Source organism: Scyliorhinus torazame, chromosome 6, assembly GCF_047496885.1.
Source record: "Scyliorhinus torazame isolate Kashiwa2021f chromosome 6, sScyTor2.1, whole genome shotgun sequence".
Taxonomy (NCBI): domain Eukaryota; kingdom Metazoa; phylum Chordata; class Chondrichthyes; order Carcharhiniformes; family Scyliorhinidae; genus Scyliorhinus; species Scyliorhinus torazame.
Window position 1 is genome coordinate 175,205,407 of NC_092712.1, and position 21,295 is coordinate 175,226,701.

General features: G+C 47.5%; 1 protein-coding gene across 1 annotated transcript in view; it reads right to left on the bottom strand.

Annotated features, from left to right (window-relative positions):
- The window catches only part of thsd7aa (thrombospondin, type I, domain containing 7Aa), a 712,619-nt gene that overhangs the window by 76,499 nt on the left and 614,825 nt on the right, over positions 1-21,295 (bottom strand). Inside the window, exons 17-19 of the mRNA XM_072509118.1 lie at positions 16,302-16,455; positions 15,703-15,844; positions 11,470-11,585 (exon numbers count right to left, since the gene is read on the bottom strand). Of these exons, the coding sequence (XP_072365219.1) occupies positions 11,470-11,585; positions 15,703-15,844; positions 16,302-16,455 (412 nt within the window). The remainder of the gene's footprint in view (positions 1-11,469; positions 11,586-15,702; positions 15,845-16,301; positions 16,456-21,295) is intronic.

Consider the following 21,295-nt stretch of genomic DNA (forward strand, 5'->3'; position numbering starts at 1 on the left):
TTGACCGGCATGGACAAATTCCACGATTATGTGTATGGTCTTTCGCAGTTCACTGTGGAGACAGACCATCGCCCCCTGGTCGCTATCATTCAGAAGGACCTCAACAATATGACCCCTCGCCTCCAGCGCATTCTGTTCAAGCTCCGGAGGTACGACTTTCAACTTGTCTACACCCCGGGAAAGGACCTCATCATCGCGGATGCCCTGTCCAGAGCAGTGAACACACCGCCCGAATCGGAGGCGTTCGTTTGTCAGGTCGACGCACAAGTAGCCTTCACATTGGCCAATCTGACGGCTACTGATGATCGTCTGGCCCACAATCGCCGTGAGACTTCGGCTGACCCCCTTCTACAACATGTGATGCGCCACATGACGGAAGGGTGGCTCAAGGGGCAGTGCCCACAATTCTACAATGTCCGGGACGACTTGGCCGTCATTGATGGTGTCCTCCTAAAGTTGGACCGGATTGTGATCCCACACAGCATGCACCGGCTTGTCCTCGAACAATTGCACGAAGGCCATCTCAGAGTTGAAAAGTGCAGGCGGAGGGCCCGAGAAGCTGTGTACTGGCCGGGCATCAGCGACGACATCGCTAACATGGTGCTCAACTGCCCCACCTGCCAAAGGTTCCAGCCGGCGCAACCCCCTGAGACACTTCAGCCCCATGAGTTGGTCACGTCCCCCTGGGCAAAGGTGGGTGTGGACGTCTTTCATGCGCTCGGCAGGGACTACGTCATTATAATTGACTATTTTTCAAATTATCCGGAGGTCATATGCCTTCACGACTTGACATCATCAGCTGTCATCAGAGCATGCAAAGAAACCTTCGCTCGCCATGGCATCCCGCTCACCGTCATGTCTGACAACGGGCCCTGTTTTGCGAGCCAAGAATGGTCTTCCTTTGCCGCTTCATATGACTTCACACACATGACGTCCAGCCCTTTGCATCCCCAGTCGAATGGCAAGGCGGAAAATGGCGTCCATATCGTGAAGCGGCTCCTTTGCAAGGCTGCTGATGCCGGATCTGACTTCTGTTTAGCCTTCTGGCCTATCGCTCGTCCCCACTGTCCACGGGCCTCTCGCCAGCCCAGCTGTTGATGGGTCGCACCCTCAGGACCACTGTGCCGTCCATTCATATTCCTAAACCCGACCATACTCCAGTCCTGCAAAGGATGCGACAGCAGCGTGCTCAGCAGAAGGTGGCACATGACACTCGGTCAACTGATCTTCCTGCCCTGGCGCCTGGAGACAACGTCCGCATGCACCTACTGGAGGGTGGTTCTCCGACGTGTGGCTCCGCGCTCATTCCTGGTTCGCCTGCCTGATGGCTCCATTCGCCGGTGTAATCAGTGGGCCCTTCAGCTGCTTCCGCGCTCGCCACGTGATCATGCACCGGTGCCATTATCCACATTAATGCCCTCCTGTTATCCCTGATGTCGATTTTGTTGAGCTTCCTGCCACTCTGCCTATTCCTCTCTCGCCCGTGGCCAGGCCCATTCCTCAGCCGGTGGATCCTGACCCACCCTTGAGGTGGTCAACCCGAATTCATCGCCCACCTAATAGACTGGACTTATGAGCCTGTTTGCACATTGGACTCACTGAATTGTTTTGCAATACTGTTAACATGTTTCTTTCTTGTCGTTACAGTTCTCTTTCGATATTTGCTGTTTGCACTTGTTTTGTTCGTGGTACAGCCTCTTTGCTCTGTTGCACCTGACACCTTCCTATGTATATAGTTTGGCCTCATGTACATGTTGTAAATATTGCACACACATACTCAGATGCACTCAGTACACACCAATATTTATTACCATGTAGGCACAAATCCTTGTGAAAAGGGGGGATGTCATGATATCCACATTAACATATCATGGTGCAATCACACACACACTGATGGACGAGTAGTTGGACCAACCAGCACACACACATCGCAGCCAATCACCAGTGAGAGCACATGCACTATAAAACTGGGAACACCACAGTTCCCGCTCATTCTACCAGGGGAAAGCTCAGAGCACAGAGCTCACAGCGTGCCACTCAGACATACACCATGTGCTGGGTGCCTCACTAAGATAGTGCTAGGGCTGGGTCCACAGGTTAGCTGGTGAAGTACGAACCACAGCCAGAAGTTAATAGTTATTATTGTACAGAATAATAAAACAGAGTTGTACCATCTACAACCGTGTTGATTTGTTTGTGTATCGGAACACCCAACACGACAGACACCAGAACGGCCCGCCACATCGCCAGGTGATCATGCAAGACACAAGACATGACGCGTTATTGGATCGCGTATTGGGGTGTTGAGGGGGGTGGGGTGTGGAGGTTCGAGGTGATAAAGGGGTGGTGAAGGAAGGTGCCATATGTGCCATGGGGAACCGCCATTCAGCGGAGGCTCACTTGCTCGCCCGATGCTGACCCCTGCCTTGGCAACTGCCCTCTCTCCAGGCCCTCCAACCAGATCCAGTGACCACCCTTGTGCTGTGGTGAGGTGCCACAGGTCCTGCGGCCCTCCTCCGATCTTCTCTTTGTCCCGGCTGTTATATTCTGCCTTCTCCTGGCGGCGGATAGGGATACGGGTGTGTGGCACAGGGTTTAGAACCAGGGCACAGTGCTGCCGACTCACCCAGGCCAGCCCGAGGAGGTCATGTAGCTTCTTGCGGCACTGCTGGCTGTTTTTGGCAGTGGGGCCCATGGCCCTTACAGCCACATGTGCCCAAGCCCGGTGTATGGCAGCAGCCTCCATCGCACCCCGGGATACAGGGTAACCCGCCTCTCTTCCACGGTGTCCAACAGGGTCTCCAGTTCAGCGTCTGCAAACCAGGGTGTCTCTCTCCATGCTACCATCTTGTTGGCTGGGATGTGTGTATGTGAGGAGTGGGGTGCTAACATGCGTTTGCAGCTCTTCAGCCATTTGAGTGTCCATCCTGACCCGGGCGATTCGGATACCATTTTCCATTGGTGTTCTACGTGGCGCCAGTGCTAGCCCATTCATGGTTCATAAATTGATCCTGGATCGCTGCCAATTTTGTTGCTGTAGAAGTCCACCGATTCAGTCCCGGTGTCAACACTTAGTCTCTGAAATGGAGAATCAATGAGTTTGGGACCTGCTGCACGTATAATATTTGGTATCGCTTTCTACTAGTTCATATCCGGTATAAATACAGGAAACAAGTGTTCACTGTTCTTTTGAGTGGGGCTGGAGCTTTGTTCATGAGGCAAGAGGGGCTTTTGCAAGTGTTTTAGGGCAGAATGATGGAAGAAAGTGTGTGCAGCATTTTGTAATAGCGGGTGTACATCAATGATGTGCAAAATTCCTCTGAAAGCACTACACAACTGTGTTCTTACTTTGCTCTTACTTTGCAGTTGTGCCAAAACTTCCCAGGAAATTCCAGGCACTGTATCACTAACTGACAATGTGATTTCTTACTAAACAGGCTTCAAATAGAGAGGGAATGTGTTGAAGAGGAGTGACTTATAATGGAATGAGAGAGTGAGAGGCAATTTACAATCTCTTACATACATCTTTTAGTGGCTGGTTGTAGAGTGGCATTGACACAGAATTGAGAACAGGCTGCTGTCTGTCCTCATATTCAGGAATTGATTGAATGCCACAGGAACCTACAAATGAAAAATTATTAAAATTAAAAACAAAACCAATTATTGCATTCAATTATTTCTGATAGAGCATGGGAATAAGACAATTAGACAAAATGACAGCTTTCAGATGGTGCATTTATATTAAAATAAACAGAAGCTGTGCTAGCACATGCTTCATTCTAATCAGGATCAGGAAACTGCATTGGTGTAATGACATTTGCCCTTTCTCAAGTGTCTATCAGTATTTCTCTTCACATCTATTTCGAAAAGAGTAGACAGGAAGTTTGGTTACTCTGTCCATTTCATAAACTTAGATGATTAATGTGGATAATGTTCAATTTTTGAGGATTGCGTCTCATTCCAGGAGTCACAATAAAATACATTCTTATCAATCGTGCTATATCTCCAAAGGGTTGTTTTACAATAAGAATATCTTTTAAAAATCAAATTAGAAAAATGCCGAAACCAACTGTACAACATTTATCCTTCCACATTATCTTCAGATTAAGCTAAAATGCTATAATTGTAGTTTTCTTTCTGCCAGATGAATGTTCTCAGCATCACTGAAGAATGAACTGGCATGAGTTTTCGGCGTCATGTTCAACAGCTTAACAAGATGAACATTTTTTATTCATGTTGCCGAATGTGAGTATTATATTTTTGTTTCCTGTTCAAATATCAAGAACATTCGATTCAGTCAATTGCATTGACAACTAGTCTCTTGCAGTCAACCCTTTCTATTTATTTAATTTTTACATTAACCTGCAGTCTCACAACCTTAGTGAATATTGCTTCTGCTTGTATTGGCCAAGGAACAAAGTATTATGATCTCCATAGCTTTTGGCAAAGAGATGAATTTTCCAGCCAGTAATGGAAATAAACTAAAGGAAAGGATTTCAGATTTTGAGACTTCTACTTTAATGAAAAAACTAAAACCAACCTAGATCAAACAGTACTTAACAGGCAACTAGTACATCAAACGTTAACTAATTAATGCAATTCAGATAGGTTTTACAACTCCTTTTGCCATGCACTGCACTTCTGGCACATGGGTAGCATAATAAGACGCCCAAGTCCTTCCCAGCAAGTTCTCGTCCCCCAGCCATGCCAGGTTGAATCTTTCAATGTCTTTCCAAAATTGTTCTACTCAGCCTGGGTATTCCAGAATCGAGTGGCTAACAAAAAAAATCTTTTCCTGCTCTTCATAACAGTAGCCACATTCTGTTTCCCTCTCTCTCTCTCTCTCTGACACCACGGGCGGGATTCTCCTGTACCCGGCGGGGCGGGGGGTCCCGGCGGGACAGAGTGGCGTGAACCACTCCGGTGTCGGGCCGCCCCAAAGGTGCGGCATACTCTGCACATTCAGGGCGTGGAAGGCCTTTGGCGCCGCGCCAGCCGGGGCCGAAAGGACTCCGCCGGCCGGCGTGGGTCCACACATGCGCGGGAGCATCAGCGGCTGCTGATGTCATCCCCGCGCATGCGGAGAGGGGGTTCACCTACGCATTGGCCATTGCGGAGGCTTACACTTCCGGTGCGTAGGAATAGAGTGCCCCATAGCACAGGCCCGCCTGCGGATCGGTGGGCCCCGATCGCGGCCCCCGGGGCCAGATCGCACCGCGCCCCCCGAGGACCCCGGAGCCCGGCTGCGCCGCCAGGTCCCGCGGGTAAGGGACCAACTCCAATTTACGCCGGCGGGACCCGCATAGAACGGGCGGGACCTCGGCCCATCACGGACCGGAGAATCGCCGGGGGGAGCCCGCCGAACGGCACAATTCCCGCCCCCGCCAAATCTCCGGCACCAGAGAATTCGGCAGCCGGCGGGGTCGGGATTCACGCCGCCATCCGGCGATTCTCCAACCCGGCGGGGGGTCGGAGAATCCCGTCCCATGTCTATCCAAAAAGCAGCTGTCCCTTTTCTGTGTCAAAGTGTGAAAACTATCATTTGATTGTTAATAGTAAGAAGTCTCACAACACCAGGTTAAAGTCCAACAGGTTTGTTTCGAATCATTAGCTTTCGGAGCACAGCTCCTTTCAGGTGAAGGTGCTGCACTCCGAACCGGAGGAACCGCGCTCTGATAGCTAGTGATTTGAAACAAACCTGCTGGACTTTAATCTGGTGTTATAAGACTTCTTACTATGCCCACCCCAGTCCAACGCCAGCATCTCCATATCATGATTGTTAATAGATTTTGGTTTAGGTCTTTTCCCCCATGACAACCAGATCACATGGGCCTAACTCCAGAAAGAGGTTTAGTATGACCATCATCCCTCCATCCAGAACATTCTGTTTCACCTTAAGTGACAGGAGACATTTTAAAACATAGTCATCTGTAAAGTCCTACATTTTTAACAACAGGGAATATAGGGAAAGGTTAGTGAAGGCACGAATACAAGAATTGATAACTGGAATTACATGTTTGATATTTATATATGTAGGACTACTTGGGGGAGAGACAACTTTATTACTCATTTGGTCTCTTTCAAAGAGAGACATTAATCCTTATTTCTATTGTCAAACAAGTCGGATGTATTGCAGTAGTGCAGAAAGCATTGAGCACATCCTCAATTGATTCATTTCATGAGAATGAAAGGCCGAGTGAGGTTTTGAATGCAAGATCTCTCAGCTTGAAGCCTAGCACTTAAGCAAATGGACATTCTGACCTTCCACCCAAGTAGGGATCTGTGTATGCTCATTAGAAAGGATAGGCATGCACATAGGCTACTGTCCCTGCTACAATTAATCAGATGCTTCAGCCTTGCCTTTATTTCCATGTTACTAAACTGGCTTAAGTGCCAGTTTTCGTTCCTTTTTCTCTACCTGATCCCCTTCCTTTTCTTAGATGACACAGCTCAGACCTGACACTTAATGTGGGCAATCTCATTTCTACCATGCTATGCCACTCCAGGACACAGCAAACTATGGTGGAGTCTGTATTAGGGCTATCCTGGGAAATACCTCTTTGAGTACTCACATGCAAGTATTTATTGTTTACCTAATATTTCATTGTGTTTCATGTAATCGAACCAAAAAGCAACTGTCATGTGAGAGTACCTTTAAGAACTGGGTGTTTATAAATGGGAGTGTATATAAATATCTGTAGTGAGAGTGCCTTTAAGAAATGGGTGTTTACTACAGCAGTGATATCAGTGAGTGGGTGGAGCTGGGCTGTCTGTCAGAGTTTTACTTTCGTTTTAGGCTGTTTGCTGCAGGGTGTGTTTCAGTTTCGTTTTCAGAGCTGGATAGCTGCAGTCACAGCCAAAAGGTGGATGAAGCTCTCTCTGTAATCTAAAGACTGTAAATCAATCCTGGTGATTTAAAACTAAAAACAATGTGGTAATACCAGGTATTAAGGTACCTGAGAGGCTGATGACCATTGGTTAGACCCAGGAGACTACCATTGGCTGTATTACATAGCTCCGCCCTGAAGGCGAAGTTTAAGAGATGGTGCTGTCCCAGCAGCCTTCACTTTCTGTATCGAAGCTGCTGGGGAACAGGTTCTAGTAGATTAAAGCCTTCAGTTATGAAATCACTTCGTCTTGAGTGTAATTGATTGCGCATTAAACAGTAATGACTTAAACCTGATGTGCTTCTGGTAAAAGGTGTTTTAAGTCTTATGGATGTTAAAAGGAAAGCTTAAAGGATTACTTAATGTTGTATTCTTTGGCGGTTGTATTTGAATTAATGGTTGCTAAGATGTTCACTGTATGTTATAAAAAGGTTAACTTGAGTTCATAGAATAAACATTGTTTTGCTTTTAAAAATACTTTTCCATTTCTGCTGTACCACAGCTGTCGAGTGGGCCGTGTGCTCCCCATACCACAATCTATTAAAGGTTGTGCATCAGGTGAACTCCATGATACACTTTGGGGTTCTCTAAACCCTGGCCCATAACAAATTGGGGGCTCGAGGGGGATAAAAGTCTATCTATTGGATTGGCTTAGTAAACTTAAAGACAGTGAAGGGTGAACATATTGTGGTTGCTTTTCAGGTGTGGTATTTTAGTTTAAGTAGGGAGTGTGTTGTGGACAATGGCTCTTTCAGAGGCTCTGAAGTTTTTGGGGGTGGAGATGGTCACACGCAGTACCTTACGGACAGAGACTAAAAGCAGACTGTTAGATTTGGCAAAAACATTGTAGTTAACAGCACGGGCAGCACGGTAGCCTTGTGGATAGCACAATTGCTTCACAGCTCCAGGGCCCCAGGTTCGATTCTGGCTTGGGTCACTGTCTGTGCGGAGTCTGCACATCCTCCCCGTGTGTGCGTGGGTTTCCTCCGGGTGCTCCTGGTTTCCTGCCACAGTCCAAAGATGTGCAGGTTAGGTGGATTGGCCATGATAAATTGCCCTTAGTGTCCAAAATTGCCCTTAGTGTTGGGTGGGGTTACTGGGTTATGGGGATAGGGTGGCGGTGTTGACCTAGGATAGGGTGCTCTTTCCAAGAGCCGGTGCAGACTCGATGGGCCGAATGGCCTCCTTCTGCACTGTAAATGCTATGAAAAAAAAAAACAAAAAAAACATTATCTGACAAAATGCACAAAGATGAGGTCATTATGGCAGTGGCTAGGCATTTAAAGTTGCCTGAGATACAGTTTGACTCATTGGAAATGGCAAAAATTCAGTTACAAATTAAACAAATGGAACATGAGAAAGAATTAAAGGAGCTTGAATACCAAAGAGAGAGCGAGGAAAGAGAGAGAGAGAGGAAAAAGAGAGAGAAGAAAGGAAAACAGAAAGAATAACCCCAGTAGAACAAAAAGAAAGAGAAAGGGAGATACAGATCAGGGAAAAAGATAAAGAGAGAGACTTTGAACTTCAGAAAATGGCCATGAAACATGACAGTCAGTTAAAATTGGCAGACGTAAAGGGAAACGTACAGTTGGTGGATAGTGATGAGGATAGTGAGAAAGAGCGTCAAAGTCGAAGGCTTGGTGGGAATCTATTTAAATATGCCCAAGCATTGCCAAGGTTTGACGAGAAGAAGGTAGAAGTCTTTTTCATTTCATTTGAGAAGGTGGCTAAACAAATGAAATGGCCACAGAACATGTGGGTATTACTGATTCAAACAAAGCTGGTATGTAGGGCTAGTGAAGTGTTTGCATCACTACCGGAGGAGGTATCTGGGACGTATCAGGAGGTGAAAAAATCCATCTTAGGTGCATATGAACTAGTGCCTGAAGCCTACAGACAAAAGTTTAGAAATTTAAGGAAAGCATTTGGTCAAAGATGCATGGAGTTTTAAAGGCTCAGAGTAATTTTGATAGGTGGTTAAGGGCTTTGAAAATAGACCAAACGTCTGAAGCTCTCAGAGAAATTATACTTTTGGAGGAGTTTAAAAATTCAATTCCTGATGTAGTGAGAACTCATGTGGAAGAGCAGAGGGTTAAAACTGTGATGTTAGCAGCAGAAATGGCAGATGATTATGAATTAGTTCATAAATCAAAGCTTGGTTTCCGTCATCAGTTTCAGCCTGTGAGGGATAAAAACTGGGGACATGAGAAATGCTCAAGTGGTAAAGGTAAAGGTGATCTGATGGGAGATAATAAGGGGAGTGTACCCCAGATTACAAAAGAAATCCAGGAGGTTGGAAAAGAAATGAAAAGTTTCAAATGTTTTCACTGTAATAAACCGAGTCAATAGTGAATTTGGAAAAGCCCAAGTCACTTTTCTTGGCCATACAATCGGACACGGTCGAATGGTCTTGAATGGTCAAACGGGATGTGATACCAACAGTTATTGATGAGTTTCCGATACCCTCAAGACGAAGGGAAATAATGTGATTTCTTGACATGAGTGGATTTGATCGAACATTTGTGCAAAAGTTTTGTAGTGTGATTGCTCCACCGGTGGACTTGCTGAAGAAACGTCAAACATTTCAATGGACATCGGAGTTTCAACAGGCATTTGACTGCTGGAAAGCTGTGATAACCAATGCTCCTGTGTTGGAGAATTACAAGGGACTCTGTGATCAGATTGAACTAAAGTATCTGACTTTAAAAAGACATGCTGAGGCGTAGAGAAATGGATGAATCGTGCAGAGACCTTCTTGTTCAAAGAGACTGTCAATCGAGAGGGATTTCCGTTGGAGGAAGAAGAACGTTAAAAAAATGGACTATATTATTATACCTGTTTGCTTGTATTGTTTTTTGAAACAAACAACTATATTTACTGTGTGCATTTCTTAAAGGATAGTGAAAAGGTGAAAAATGAAACCATCTTGAAGTTAATGGTTTCCTTTTTTTTCTTGGGGGGAGGTGTCATGTGAGAGTACCTTTATGAAATGGGTGTTTATAAATGGGTATGTATATAAATATCTGTAGTGATAGTACCTTTAAGAAATGGGTGTTTATTACTGCAGTGATGTCTGAGAGTGGGTGGAGCTGGGCTGTCTGTCAGCTTTTTACTTTCGTTTTAGGTTGTTTGCTGCAGGGTGTGTTTTAGTTTCGTTTTCGGAGCTGGATAGCTGCAGTCACATCCAGAAGGAGTATTGGAGTCTCTGTAATCTAAAGACTGTAAATCGATCCTGGTGATTTAAAACTAATAACAGTAGTGACTTTAACCTGATGTGCTTCTGGTAAAAGGTGTTTTAAGTCTTATGGATGTTAAAAGGAAAGCTTAAAGGATTACTTAGTGTTGTATTATTTGGGGGTTGTATTTGAATTAATTGTTGCTAAGGTGTTCGCTGTATGTGTTAAAAAGGTTAACTTGAGTTCATAAAATAAACATTGTTTTGCTTTAAAAAAATACTTTTCCATTTCTGCTGTACGACATCTGTAGAGTGAGCCGTGTGCTCCCCATACCACAATCTATTAAAAGTTGTGGGTCAGGTGAACTCCATGATACACTTTGGGGTTCTCTAAATCCTGGCCCATAACACAATATCATCAATTGGAAATTGGAAAGATAATGCCCCAATATTTACAGGGAGGCAGGGCTGGAGAGATGCATGAAGTGACCAGGAATCCTGGAAGGATTAGAAACAGTATTACTCTGTTGAATTAAACTTTCCTGGCCAATTATTTGCTAAACTGAGCGGCAGTTGAGTGGAACGCCTGCACTCAGAGCCTGCAGCTGACCTCCCAAGTGGTGGGAGATATTGTGGGGTTAAGTGGAAGCTGGGAAAGAGATCACAGCTCGGCCTTGAGATGCTGGGAATGAGTGGGAGAATGAGATCCAAGGAAGGGAGGCTGATTGTAGCAGAGTAGCGGAGAGGGGGAACTAAGCCGGGGGGGGGGGGGGGGGGGGGTCACAGCTGCGGTGAGGAAGCACCACAGGCAGTGTTGCTAAAAGCACTTAACTGCTGTATTCAGCAGTTGCTTCCTCCTCCAATCAGCTGCCAGGTTTTCTTGAGTCCTGGCAAATCCAACTCACACATGTTAAATCTAAAAGGTTATTAAAATTTGATACAAGCAACATTATAAGCATATTGACAAAAATGATCCATAATCTCTCAACAGCAGGCTACTTGCCTTCTCCTTAGCCTGCACCAGTTACACTGTAAGTGAACACAATCATGATGGCTTGTGATCAGGTTTCAGATTTTTATGAAGTTAACGTCACTTTTCTCCCGCAACTCCGTCCCCTTCCTGCCCATCTTGTAGGGTTAAAATCCCACCTGTCAATCTGATATTTTCTTGAACCAACATGTTGCTAACCTTATTTTACTAAAACCAGTTCCAGGATATAACAATGTTTGTTAACTGTTTGTGCAAAAAGCCATAAAAAAGTATAAAGAGTGACAAGACATTGACAGGAACTCATCTTTTAAGTACGATTTAATGGTCTGGAAATGATTGGGACAAAATATACGTGTTAGCTGAGCTAAAGAAAGCTGTTACTTTCCTCCAGGAGTAGCACTTATAACGTGACATACCTCTTCACAGAACCTGAGATCGACTGATTTCCCATCACTCCGAACACAGTCCAGCATTCTTGTTTTAATTCCATTACCACAGACTGCTTTATCACTCAGCTGACAAGTGCTCCAATCTATGAGATGGAAGATAATTAGCTGTCTCACACTGTACTTAAGATAACAAGCAAGAAAATTAAAAGATATGTTATTAAGTGGAGTCCAATTAAGCAGCAATCGAAAAGCAGAATTCTGCAGATGCTGGAAAGCTGAAATAAAAAAACAATGCTGGAAATACTCAGGTTAGGCAGCATTTTTGGAGAGAGAAGCATTTAACAGATCAGGCCAATGTCCTTTCATCAGAAATATAATAGGTTTTGAGCAAGGGTAATGTGGAACGATAACAAAAGGTCAAGTTTAAAAAAAAATTGATTCTTGGGATATGGGCATCACTGGTTGGGCCAGCATTTGTTGTCCATCCCTAAGTGCCCTTGAACTGAATGGCTTGCTCGGCCATTTCAGTGGGGGGAGGGAAGGGGATGGGGCAGTCAACCACATCGCTGTCACATGGAGTCACATGTAGGCCAGACTGGATAAGGGCGGCAGATTTCCTTCCCTGAAGGAGATTAGTGAACCAGATGGTTTTGTACAACAATCGGCAATGGGTTTCGTGATCATCATTAGACTTTTAATTCCATATTTTTATTGAATTAAAATTTCACCATCTGCCATGTTGGGATTCGAACCCGCGACCCCAGAGCATTACCCTGGGTCTCTGGAATACTAGCCCAGTGATAATGCCACTATGTCACCACCTTCCCTCGGAAAGACTGGAGATATAGAATGACAGAAGTCTAGTGTTAGGATGGGGGATTAAAGGTTGGGTTTGGAGAAACAGTTCTGCCCCCATGATGATGTAAGAGAGAGTCATATGCCTAAGAGTAGAGTAGGAGGAAACTCATGGCTTAGAGTGAGTAACACCTGTAGTCTTGTATATCTGTATGCAGCTAGGTTCATCCAATAAATCCCTTATTGTTCAGACATGTCCTTAGCTAGTCACAACTAACAAACAACATAGTTTCTGAGGTGGGATCTTACAACGAGGAAAAAAGGGAATAGTGATGTGGCGAGGAAAGAAACAAAGAAACCAAAGATGTGCCTAGAAAAGATGCACTGCTGTCTGAAAGCAAATATAAGAGAAAAACAAGCAAAGAAAAGGAAAAAAATAGGGGCAGCGATTATGGTATGAAATTATTGATGTCGATTCTGGAAGGCTGTAAGGTGCCTAATTCAAAGATTAAGTACTGCTCCTCAAGCATATGTTGAGCTTCACTGGAACAGAACAGTAGGCCAAGGGCAGAGATGACAATGTAAGAGCAAGATGGTGAATTAAAATACCAGACCACCGGAGCTCAGGGTCATGCTTACAGACTGAAAAAAGGTGTTGTACAAATCAGTCATCCAATCTGCGTTTGGTCACCCGAGTGTAGAGGAAATCCCATTATGAGCAGCGAATACTGTAGACCAGATTAAAGGAAGTACATCCCTACATCATCTGGAAAGAGTTTTTGGGGCCAAGGACGGTGAGGAGAGAGGAGGTAATAGGGCAGGTGTCACATCTCCTACATTTACATGGGAAGGGGACTGGATTTCGGGGTGACTGACGAGTGGATAGGTTATCAGGAGGGAACGGTCCCTTCTGAATGCTGAAAGGGGATGGGGAGTGAACGTGGTGGTGGCATCATGCTAATGGTGGCAGAAAATGATCTGTTGAATATGGAGGCTGGTGGTGTGAAAAGTGAGGATAAGGGGATTCCATCATGGTTCTGAGAGAGAAAGGAAGGCGGAAGGTGTGAACAGGAGTACGGGAAATATGGCGGACATATTGATGGCCCTGTCAATCACAGTAAGAGGGAATCCTTGGTTGATGGGTAAAGAAGACATCTTGAAAGCACTGCTGTGGAAAGGTATGTCATCAGAACAGATGTGACAGAGATGGAGAAACTGGAAGTATAGAATGGAGACCTTTCAAGCTGTGAGGAAGTATACTCGAAGTAACATCTTTTGTTTATTTTCTTGTCCCATCACCGTTCGCTTTGGCGCTGGAACTTTTCTATTATTAAACGGGCGTGATTCAGCGGCTTTGTTGCACCCAACTAGGTGTTGGGACAAGGCCATTGAATCTTGCGAGAGGCCACTTGCGAGATTTGCAACGCTTGAAACATTTTGCGAAATTCAACGGAATCTCGAGAGATGTCACTGGAACTCGCCCTCACTGGTTGTGATCCAGATCAGCATATTTAAATATGTCGTTTGGTCGTTTAAGCATTCGTTCGTCGGATTCACCCAGCATCTGGGACTCAACGACTACACCTGGGTGACCTTACCAGGGCACCTTTAGTACCTGTCCACGCAAACAGGTGTAACAGCACCTGGGGAGAGGGGGGAGGGTGTCTCTAAGGCCATTGGGAACAGGGCAGGGTGGCACTCTGGCTCTCACTCTGGCACCTGGGCACTTTGGCACCGCCAGGGTGCCCGGGTGCCAGGTTGACACTGTCAGGGATGGGCCCGATGGGCCTTACCAGCGACAGGGTGTTTCCGGATGCCCACCAAAGGTTGGGGAAGTGAGGGGGGAGTCGAAAAAGGGGGTGCAGGGGGGTTTGAAAAGAGGGGGGGGGGGGAAAGATCGAGGCAGCCAGAAAAAACGGCGAAGCGAATCTCCCAAAGCAAAAGAAATGGAAAAGTGTCACTAAATAGCGAGATTTTTCTCGGCATTGCAGGCAACGAGAAACACGTTAGGGGCTGGTTTAGCACAGTGGGCTAAACAGCTGGCTTGTACTGCAGAACAAGACCGGCAGCGCGGGTTCAATGCCCATACCAGCCTCCCCGAACAGGCACTGGAATGTGGCGACTAGGGGCTTTTCACAGTAACTTCATTGAAGCCTACTTGTGACAATAAGTGTTATTATTATTACACCCTGCTAAATGTACCATTAACTCAAGTCTGCTGAATTGCGCCCAATCTCTCCTGTCTTTCACCCTATCACAAATCTTCCTTTCGTCCATATTCCATTCACCCCTTATCTAAAGTTTATTACATCTCCTAACTTTTCACAGTCCTAATGAAAGATCATTGACCTGAACAGTTCTTTCTCCTTGGATGCTGCCTGACCTGCTGAGTGTTTGCAGGGTTTTCTGTTTTTATTTCCAATTAAGCAGTTCATTTTCCTCTGTTGACAGGTTTGTCAGTGGCAGAAATGCTGTAATATAAAAGATAAAGGATGGGGTGCTATTATATCTTGTGACATGTAGCATCCCTCAGATTCTGGATATTATTCCAAGTGCCTCCCCTAAGTGGCCATCTTTGGAATTGCAGGCCATCAATTTTATGACTTAGCAGGCTTCGCAATCAGCCCAATTCACAGAACAGGCCTGTTTTTGTTTCCGAAACAGATGGTGCATCAGGGGTGCATCCCTGGAGGCCGAGGTTCACTCAAAACTGGATTTCACACTTTATCAATGCATTGTTAGTGGGCTGCAGATGCTAACTGTGTGTTGAGGCATTTCATCAGTTCCACGGGGAATAAGTTATTCTGGCTGCTTCCCCGACAGCAGCCCTCAGGTAGGTCCTGAGACAGAACACCTGCAATAAGGGAAGACTGAAAGTTGGATCAGATGGGAACTTAGATGTAAGTTGGCAATTCCATTTCTGACATTCCCTTGCCATGTTGTTCCGGCTACTCCCACATTTTTAAGCACAAACATAGCAGCAGGGCCACAAAAATCATCCCCATTGATTCTGTTCCAGGGATCACATGAAAACTAACAAAACTGATCATAGGGCAGCACAGTGGCGCAGTGGGTAGCACTGCTGTCTCACGGCACTGAGGTCCCAGGTTCGATCCCGGCTCTGGGTCACTGTCCGTGTGGAGTTTGCATATTCTCCCCGTGTTTGCGTGGGTTTCACCCCCACAACCCAAAGATGTGCAGGCTAGGTGGATTGGCCATGATAAATTGCCCCTTAATTGGAAAAAATGAATTGGGTACTCTAAATTTAAAAGGAAAGAAAAAAAAAGTGATCATGAAACAATTGAGGAATCAATTTTAAACCATGGCAATTTTAACAACATTTCAATTGTACAGATTGTGCGAAATGTCCCACGTAACTCATGATTAAGATTTTTCACCCATAAAGGTTACAAAGAAAAAAGTATATATATTTTTTAAGACCATTGAGAAGAAAGCGACAGTTACCTGTAACATTGTACACAAAGTGAAAGCAGTTCTTGTTCAGATTGCAGGACTCAGTCTCTGTCTCAGGTGGACAGGGTTTCCCTTCTCCTGGCTGTCTTAATGGAACTGCTGACCGCTCTCGAACTGTACTACTGTTACAAGGCTGAAATAAAACATCAATGCCCTTTTACATGACTCAAGGCAAGCTCACGTCATACAGGCAGTCTGTCCATTTCTACATCACGCAAGTAAATATAAATAACAATAAGGAGAGATGTAAATGTGCAGCCGATTTGAAATAAGACATTTTACATTATCACACCAAGTCAAAATCTACTGTGAGGTCTCTGTTTAATGAAAGTATTATTCAACAAATTAATTTTGCCTACTTAATTAAAGAGAGGAATCTAAAAGGTTTGTCAACAGTGCTACACATGATTTGTTTTATTACTGAAATTAATTGTACTGCATTGTTTTCACAAATTAAAAGAGCTCCAGGCAGAAGTGGTATCAGAGTGCTTTAATGCACTGCTTGCAAATTACCATTAAAACCAGGTTTGTTCATGATTAAAGGAGTTTGCAGACACAACATTTAGTGCAACCAGTTACTGTCATCTTACCAGGGGACACTTGCTCCATGATGTCCATTCAGACACAACACAATCATCAGGACACGGTAGCTTGCATTGCCTGGAACCCAGTGGCATTTCTTCTGGATCACAGAGGTAATCTTCAGCAGGTTCAATAGGACCATCCATTGTATTCTGCATGCACCTAATGTCAGAATAAATGGTAATTTCACTTGAACCAAATAAGGCTCATCCTTGCATAGGGCAGCCCTTTCATTTGTTCAAAATCCCAAATGTTAAATGAAGATGATTAAGTTGCTCTTTATATCCTATGCAAAAATAATGTAACTAATTACCTCTCAACTAAAAAGTAAGCTGCTGCTTAGATACAAACGTTTCTCGCTCCTTGTGCATTTTATCAGAATTCAGTTGCTTCATGCAGGTCCAAAACTATCTCTCCATGGGAATTTCTTTGGGGGCTTTTCCTCTTTATCCACTTTGGAGGGCATATGGCAGAACAGTACTCGATGGGTGTGGGGTGGATAGCGGAGACGGGGGAGGGGGGAGGGTGTGTGTGTTGCGGGGCTGTTAACTTGAGTGAGATTAACTGGGTGAGATTGGGATGGTACGTGGTTAGGTAACACGTGGGAAATCCAGACCTAACCGTAGTGTATCTATCCTTAACCCAGTCACTACATTATCACCTGACTCATGGTTTTCCATGAGCAATCGTGATGACGATCTGCATTCAGCCCCAGTACTTAGAGACATTGCAGAGATGACAGTTGATGAATGGGTGAACAAAAGAAGGCACTGTCAGAATGTTCTTCTTGTGCTTCACACTAGTAGTGCCTCCCTCCAGGAGAGCTGGCAGGCTGTAAGGTCCCACAGGGTGATGCAATTTTCTACTGACAGGAGGAAGCAGTGTAGTGCCACGCTCCTCAATTCAATACTGAATGTAATTTAATGACTTAAGGAGGACAGGAAAGTTCAGCACCTACATCCTGACATTACACTAACTTATAGGTTCACCCATTCCTTTCTGTCTATGCAGTTTCTCAAATTCCCAGATGCCAATTCATTTCTGGCACTCACCCTCAGCTTAAAACAGTACCACACCTCTGCCTCAGTCACCCTCTATCCATCTGTTCCAACACATTCTATTTCTTATACTTACAGGTCTCTTTAGAGGAGAAGGGAGCAAAGAATACCAGGGAGAGACATAGAAGCAGAGGTGGTTCACTATCAATCTCACATTTAATGTCTGTGGAGCAGGTGTTGCTGGAGATCAATGAAATCTTAATAAGTCTTGCTGTTGCAAAAGAGGGGATGAGGCGCTTGGCAATGGCGTGCACAAAAGGAATACCACTTTCAATAGGAACAACTAAATCTTGGCCTCAGGCATTCAGTGTCCTACTGACTGCCAGCAAAGTGCTGTGTGGCTCACTGTTCACAGGAGACAATGGGTGCGATTCTCCGATGCCGCGCCGGTTGGGAGAATCGCCGGCCGCGCCATTATATCGCGTGACGCCGGTCCGATGCCGTCCCACCATTCTCCCAACCGGCGAGAACGGCCCCGTCGAGTTCTGCGCCACGCCAGCCGGAGAATCGCCCGAGACACTCACAACAGCGATTCTCCGGTACCCCCGCTATTCACCGGCCCGCTGAAGTCCCGATGACGTGACCCCAGGTTACACCATCGTCGTTCACACCTGCTAAATAAAATCATCAGCCAGTCGTGCTGGCTGACGATGAGGAGCGAGGAGGTGAGCGGCCCCTGTCCCGGAGTTTCTGCAGACTGGAGAAGGCTTCCCCGAGAACGCTGCCGCCAATCGCGAGAGGGAGGGGGGGGGTGGAGGGAGTGGAGGATGCCTTCGTGGAAGGCTTCAGACATGCCCGCAGGGAGGGGGGGAGGGGGGATGGCGGGAGGGGAGGGGAGGGGGGGGAGGGGAGGGGAGGAGGTGAGGGGAGGGGGTGAGGGGATGGGGGAGGGGAGGGGAGGGGGAGGGGTGGAGGGGAGGGGAGGGAGTGGAGGATGCCTTTACGGAAGGCTTCAGACATGCCCGGGGGAGGGGTGGTGGGAGGAGAAGAGGAGGTCGCCTATCCGCAAGTGCCACATGTCAGCCATGGCAGGACGGTGACGAGGACATGTCTGCAAGTTGTCGTCTCGCTGATGGACAGAGGCGACTGGTGCACCGGTGAGGAGGACGGTGTGAACATTGACCAGGGGTTAGGCCGGCTGTGTGTCTGCAGTGAGACCAGGCCACCGGGGCACACAGGTATCCCATGCCACCTGGCTGTCAAGGTGTCCAAGAACCTCCGTGTAACATGTCATTTCTCTGCCCCCCACCACCCTCCTGCAGGTCACCATGTATGCCAACCAGACAGCGATGTTCACCGCAGTGGTTGGAGCTGCTGCACTGCAGGTGGCCATCAGGCAGCGTAGACTGCGCCGGCTCAGAGTGGCTGCGGATGCAGCGGCTGTTGGTGCTGAGGGCATGGCCGCAGAGTGCCCTGTCGTCGCCATGCAGGCTGCAGGTGCTCACGGACGGAATGTCCAAGAGGATGTTGAGGGGAACATTGACCACCAGATCGTCGGGAATGCACAGGATGTGGGCACTGATATCGATGCGCAGGGGGAGGGGAGGAGGAGGAAGAGGAGCAGGTGCTGGTAGTGCCAGGGCGCCACAGGCGCCCAGCAAGGCCTAGGGTGTACCGTGACCGAATGTCGTTCGAGGCCCTACTGGACATTACATGCAGGAGGAGACTACGGTTCAGCAGGGAGACGGTTGCACATATATGCCACCTCGTGGCGCACCTTGCAACACGTGGAACGGGAGGAGGACACGCTATACTGGTCTCCGTCAAGGTGCCGGTGGCCCTAAATTTTTATGCAACCGGTTCTTTCCAGGTGCCGAGCGGGGACCTATCCGGGATCTCACAGGCATCGGTCCACATGTGCATCCGGTCCGTGACCGACGCCTTGTACGCCATCGCTGACAGGTACATTCAATTTCCCGAGGACCGCGCACAGCAGGAAGCACTGGCATGTGGATTCTCCAACGTGGCCGGGATACCAATGGTCCAGGGTGTCATCGATGGAGTGCACGCCCCATGCGCCCACCTGCAGACAACAGGGAAGTGTTCATGAACAGGAAGGGCACATATTCGATGAACATTCAGGTGGTCTGCGACCCCCACATGAGGATCATGCACGTGTGTGCAAAGTACACCGGGAGTGTGCATGATGCCTACATTCTGGCACAGTCGTTCATCCCCGCAATGTTCGAGTGACGTCCCCCCCCCCGCTGAGGGGCTGGTTGCTGGGCGACAGGGGTTATCCGTTGAGGTCATGGCTGATGACGCAAATACGGAGGCCCCAGACCAACGTGGAGACCCTATACAACGAGGCCCATTCAGCAACCAGGGGTGTGGTGGAGCGGTGCTTCGGACTGCTGAAGATGCGATTCAGGTGCCTGGACCGCTCCGGAGGGGCCGTGCAGTACCATTCCGAGAGAGTCGGTCGCATAGTTGTGGTCTGCTGTGCGCTGCACAACATAGCCAAGCAGAGGGGTGATGCCCTGGTGGAGGAGGCACAGGGAGAACCCGATTGATGTGTTGGGTGCTTTGGATCCGTGGAACACATATAGGCTTCCAACACTTAAAATAGAACAACACTATTTTATTAAGCTAGAAACCGTTGAACATACTTTCACTGTGGGTTAACACGACGTTAGATTAAACTAAAGACCTATGCTTATCCTAACCAGTCTATGCACTCAGCACATGGTGAAGATCAATGCTGTAAGCTCTGTCCTTCTGAGAGGCTGCATCGCGAATGAGCAGGAAAACTGATGCCCTCTGTCTTTATAGTGAGTGTGCTCTAACTGGTGATTGGCTGCGGTGTTGTGTTTGTTGATTAGTCTTGCTATGTGTCCATCAATGTGTGTGTCTGCACCATGATATACTGGTGTATATTATGACACCGATGGCAGCGGAGAAAACGCAAACGAGGAGGAGGAGGATGACGTGCATCAGGGTGGGGGGGCGGGGCGCCGTACACAGACACGACCTGGGTGCTGATTATGGCTAGGAGGCTGCACCGTCGAGGACAGCGGGCACGCAACGCATTGGTGGACGCATGGTTCACACACCGCGGGGGAGGGATTCGCTGAACACTGTCACTTGTACCGCCAGTCGCGCACGCGGGCACCACCCACCACCCCCACCGCATCACCGCACCGCGTACACCGCACCAATTTCACATCACCGTACCACTGCGGCACTACGGGATTGCACTACATTGATGATTGTGTAAGCGGGTGTGATCAGTGCCATGTTGAATGATGACAGCCCGCTCTGCGATGAGCTGAGAGCTCAGATTCGTTAGACAAAGTCTGACTCATGGCAATAGCTGAACCATCCGGTCACTGCGTTCGTCACGGACGCTCCATCATGTGCCCATGTGGGGTAGCTGGCGTCGGAGTGCCGAGGACGACGGTGTCTGGTTTGGGAGGGGGGGGGGTGCGGGAACGCACACACGGCATCACCGTTGCACCGAACGTAAACCCCAGCGCCACTCGGTCACCCTAATGAGCCCCCTGGCACAGGAAATAGCACAGAGTCTTCAAAATTCAGTGTAACAGTGACTTTAATCATGACATTCATGCCCTAGCCCCTATAACTAAACTGTGCCCTGCACCCGTGCCAATTAACTATGTGTCTAGCTTCTTTGCCTTACGGGCCCTACCACTAGACCTAGGTTTATCCCCAGATGGTACAGCAGGAGTAGAGGCGGACTGCTGAGACTCCTGCCCTGCGACGTGGCTCCCCGTCGGCACGTGTTTCCTGGGGCAGTCCGGCTTCGATGGGCCAGGTTGCTCGGCGGGCGTGCTGGATGGCGTGGTGCCACCCTGTCCTGCCCGCTGCCCACCAGATGCACCAGGGACGGAACGGGGGGAGGCCGAGTGTTCAAGTCCCTTTGCTGGAGTTACTGGGACGGGCCTCAGAACCTCCTCCTCCCTCGGGGAGCCCGGTGGCCCTGG